This window comes from Amphibalanus amphitrite, unplaced genomic scaffold (assembly GCF_019059575.1).
Source record: "Amphibalanus amphitrite isolate SeventyFive unplaced genomic scaffold, NRLGWU_Aamphi_draft 001824F_arrow, whole genome shotgun sequence".
NCBI classification, from domain to species: Eukaryota; Metazoa; Arthropoda; class Thecostraca; order Balanomorpha; family Balanidae; genus Amphibalanus; species Amphibalanus amphitrite.
The window spans coordinates 43860-46507 of NW_024883317.1; the positions used below are offsets into that span (position 1 = coordinate 43860).

Consider the following 2648-nt stretch of genomic DNA (forward strand, 5'->3'; position numbering starts at 1 on the left):
GCAAAATAGGTGCAGATTTGGTGCAGATTTGGTCAAATTAGGTTCATTGTGTTTCTTAGAAATTATCAGTCTGGGTTGCACAGATGCTTATACACCTCATTTTTCAAAAGACCATACATTATTTTCGATCAAAACACTGAAATAAATTAATGACATGAAGATGTTTAATTAATGTAAAAGTGATTTAGCGCATTTTTGGTGAAATTAGGTGCGTTCGCCAGATAGTCCGTCCTGAAAACGGCTGATATCCAATAAAACGGCGTTTTATTACCCACCGGTAGTAAGTTGTACCGGGTACGAATTCCGACAAAGGGACGCAGCTTTTTTAACGGGACCGTTAACTCTATCAAACTTCCATGCCTACCTTTCTGCCTTATTAAAATCACAAGGTTTACAGAAAATGTGTTCTTCATCGAAACATAATACCGGAAAGAAAGGGCAGTTTTCTCAAATGTTCCTATGTGATACTAAACGTACACAAGTATACAGCAAGCGCAATGAAAAGTACCGTGTCATATGATATGATATCAATTTAAACTGCGTCATTTGATACAATTCAGACAAATAAGCATGCTGCGGACTATTGCTTAGGGAGCAGAGTTGAAAGTGGCCCATGGACAAATATCGCATTTGTGTCTTTCAGCATTATCGCACTGAAAGGTTGATGTGCTGATCGTTCATGATCAAGTTTGGTCGGGAAACACTGACTGTAAAACCCAAGGATGAGAGGATGCTCTGAGGATGCGTGTTTCCCGGCCCGTATTTCCCGCGTGTTTATCAACAGTCTCCAGCCACCTTATCATCCAACAAACGGCGATATGTCCGGCACAGGTAGATAAAGGTCGCGAGCTCGGGATCTGGCCCACATTCGCACGGCTGAGTCCGCCGAGAAAGCTCCGTCACCTCTGACTGCCACCCGTGGTCAGATCACTGAGCCTACGCCCTCAGCTGACGGTCAACAGACAGGTACCGCCGTAGCCACAGCCATGCCCGAGTCCACGGATCCGCCTGCGGCGCCGACGCCGGAGCAGGAGGCCGCTTACCTGGAGGACCTGGACCGCAAAATCGCGGCCATGACCCTGCCGGAGGGCTGCGAGCCGCTGCCGCTCGACCCCAACTACAAGTCGGTGCGTCTGCGCCACTACCGCTACAAGGGAACCGTCATCAACACGTGGCACGTGATGGCCGGCGCGCCGGAGCACTGGCGCCGCTTCAGCGCGCGACCCACGGACGTGTTCGTAGCCAGCTTCCCCAAGTCTGGCACCACATGGCTGCAGGAGCTGGTGTGGCAGGTGGTCCACCAGGAGCAGAGTAAGCAGACGGACGAGCCGCTCGAGTACCGGTTCCCGCTCTTCGACATGCCCTCTGTGGAGCGGATGCGCTTCAAGGAGATCTCGGAGATGTCCGACCCGCGTCTCATCAAGACGCACCTGCCCTACCACCTACTGCCTGAGAGCGTGTGGACGAGCGGCGCCAAGGTGCTGTACGTCAGCCGCGACCCGCGCGACGTCTGCGTCTCCTACTACCACTTCTGCCGCATGGTCAACTTCAACTCGTACCGCGGAACGTTCGCCGAGTTCCGCGACGCCTTCCAGAAGGGCGAGATGATGTACGGGCCGTACCGGGAGCACGTCAAGGGGTACCGCGACCACGCCGGCCAGGTGCTCTGCGTCACCTACGAGGAGCTGCACCAGGACCGCGTCGGCTGTATCAAGAGGGTGGCCGAGTTCCTCGGGAGGCCCATGACCGACGAGCTGGCGCAGACCATCTTCCAGCGCACCAGTTTCGCCGAGATGAAGAAGAACCCGGCGGTCAACTACACCCACTGGCAGAAGGAGGGCGTGGCTCACCCGGAGAAGGAAGTCGGTGCGTTCATGAGGAAGGGTAAGGTCGGCGACTGGACCAACTACTTCACCCAGGAGGAGGGCGACGCGCTGCTGAAATGGTCCCAGCAGCTCGTCTGAGGGACAGCGCCACGAACCTATAGACAAGGCCATATTTGTCAGATATACTCATGTCGGCTTGAATACCCACATTGTTTTTGTTCTTGGTGGGTAGAGCATCGTGTTGATGGTCATGTACAAATGTTTGTACATGACAAATGTATGTCATATACAAACATTCGATTCGAACATTCGATTGTCGAACATTCGATTCGAACATTCGATTGTCATGTACAAACATTTGTACATGACAAATGTTTGTCATGTACAAATGTATAATGTTTGTAAATGCTTACTGTGTTAACTGATAACTGTGTCAATTGTCAATGCTATAATTATACGAAATCGTGTGGCTTTATAATTCTGTGTTCCGCGATATGTTTCCTTTGGATGTCGTTCTGCATCTATTTTCGACTGTCCGGATTGTGTTTCTGGATCGGAAAATAAACTGTGTTAACAGATTGTGAATTTCTTTAAGATAAGTACGTTATCGCTTTCAAACTAAGTAAGACCTAAAACCGTCATCGATGTACAGGCTCAAGTTATTATTAGTTTAATAATACCACATGTCCTAACCATAGACCCCTTTAAACATGGACTGTGCACTGGCTTAGCCTAATCGACATTTGAGGCAAAATTTTACAAGCTTCTTAAATCACTTTAAATTGGTAGAATGGCCGCGAAAATTTATCTACAGATTCGTCT

General features: G+C 49.7%; 1 protein-coding gene across 1 annotated transcript; it reads left to right on the forward strand.

Annotated features, from left to right (window-relative positions):
* Window positions 1-830: 830 nt before the first annotated feature.
* On the forward strand, window positions 831-2405 carry LOC122375366 (sulfotransferase family cytosolic 1B member 1-like). Its single transcript, XM_043354718.1, has one exon. The coding sequence runs from the start codon at window positions 987-989 to the stop codon at window positions 1962-1964; it is 978 nt and encodes a 325-aa protein (XP_043210653.1). The 5' UTR covers window positions 831-986; the 3' UTR covers window positions 1965-2405.
* Window positions 2406-2648: the final 243 nt, after the last annotated feature.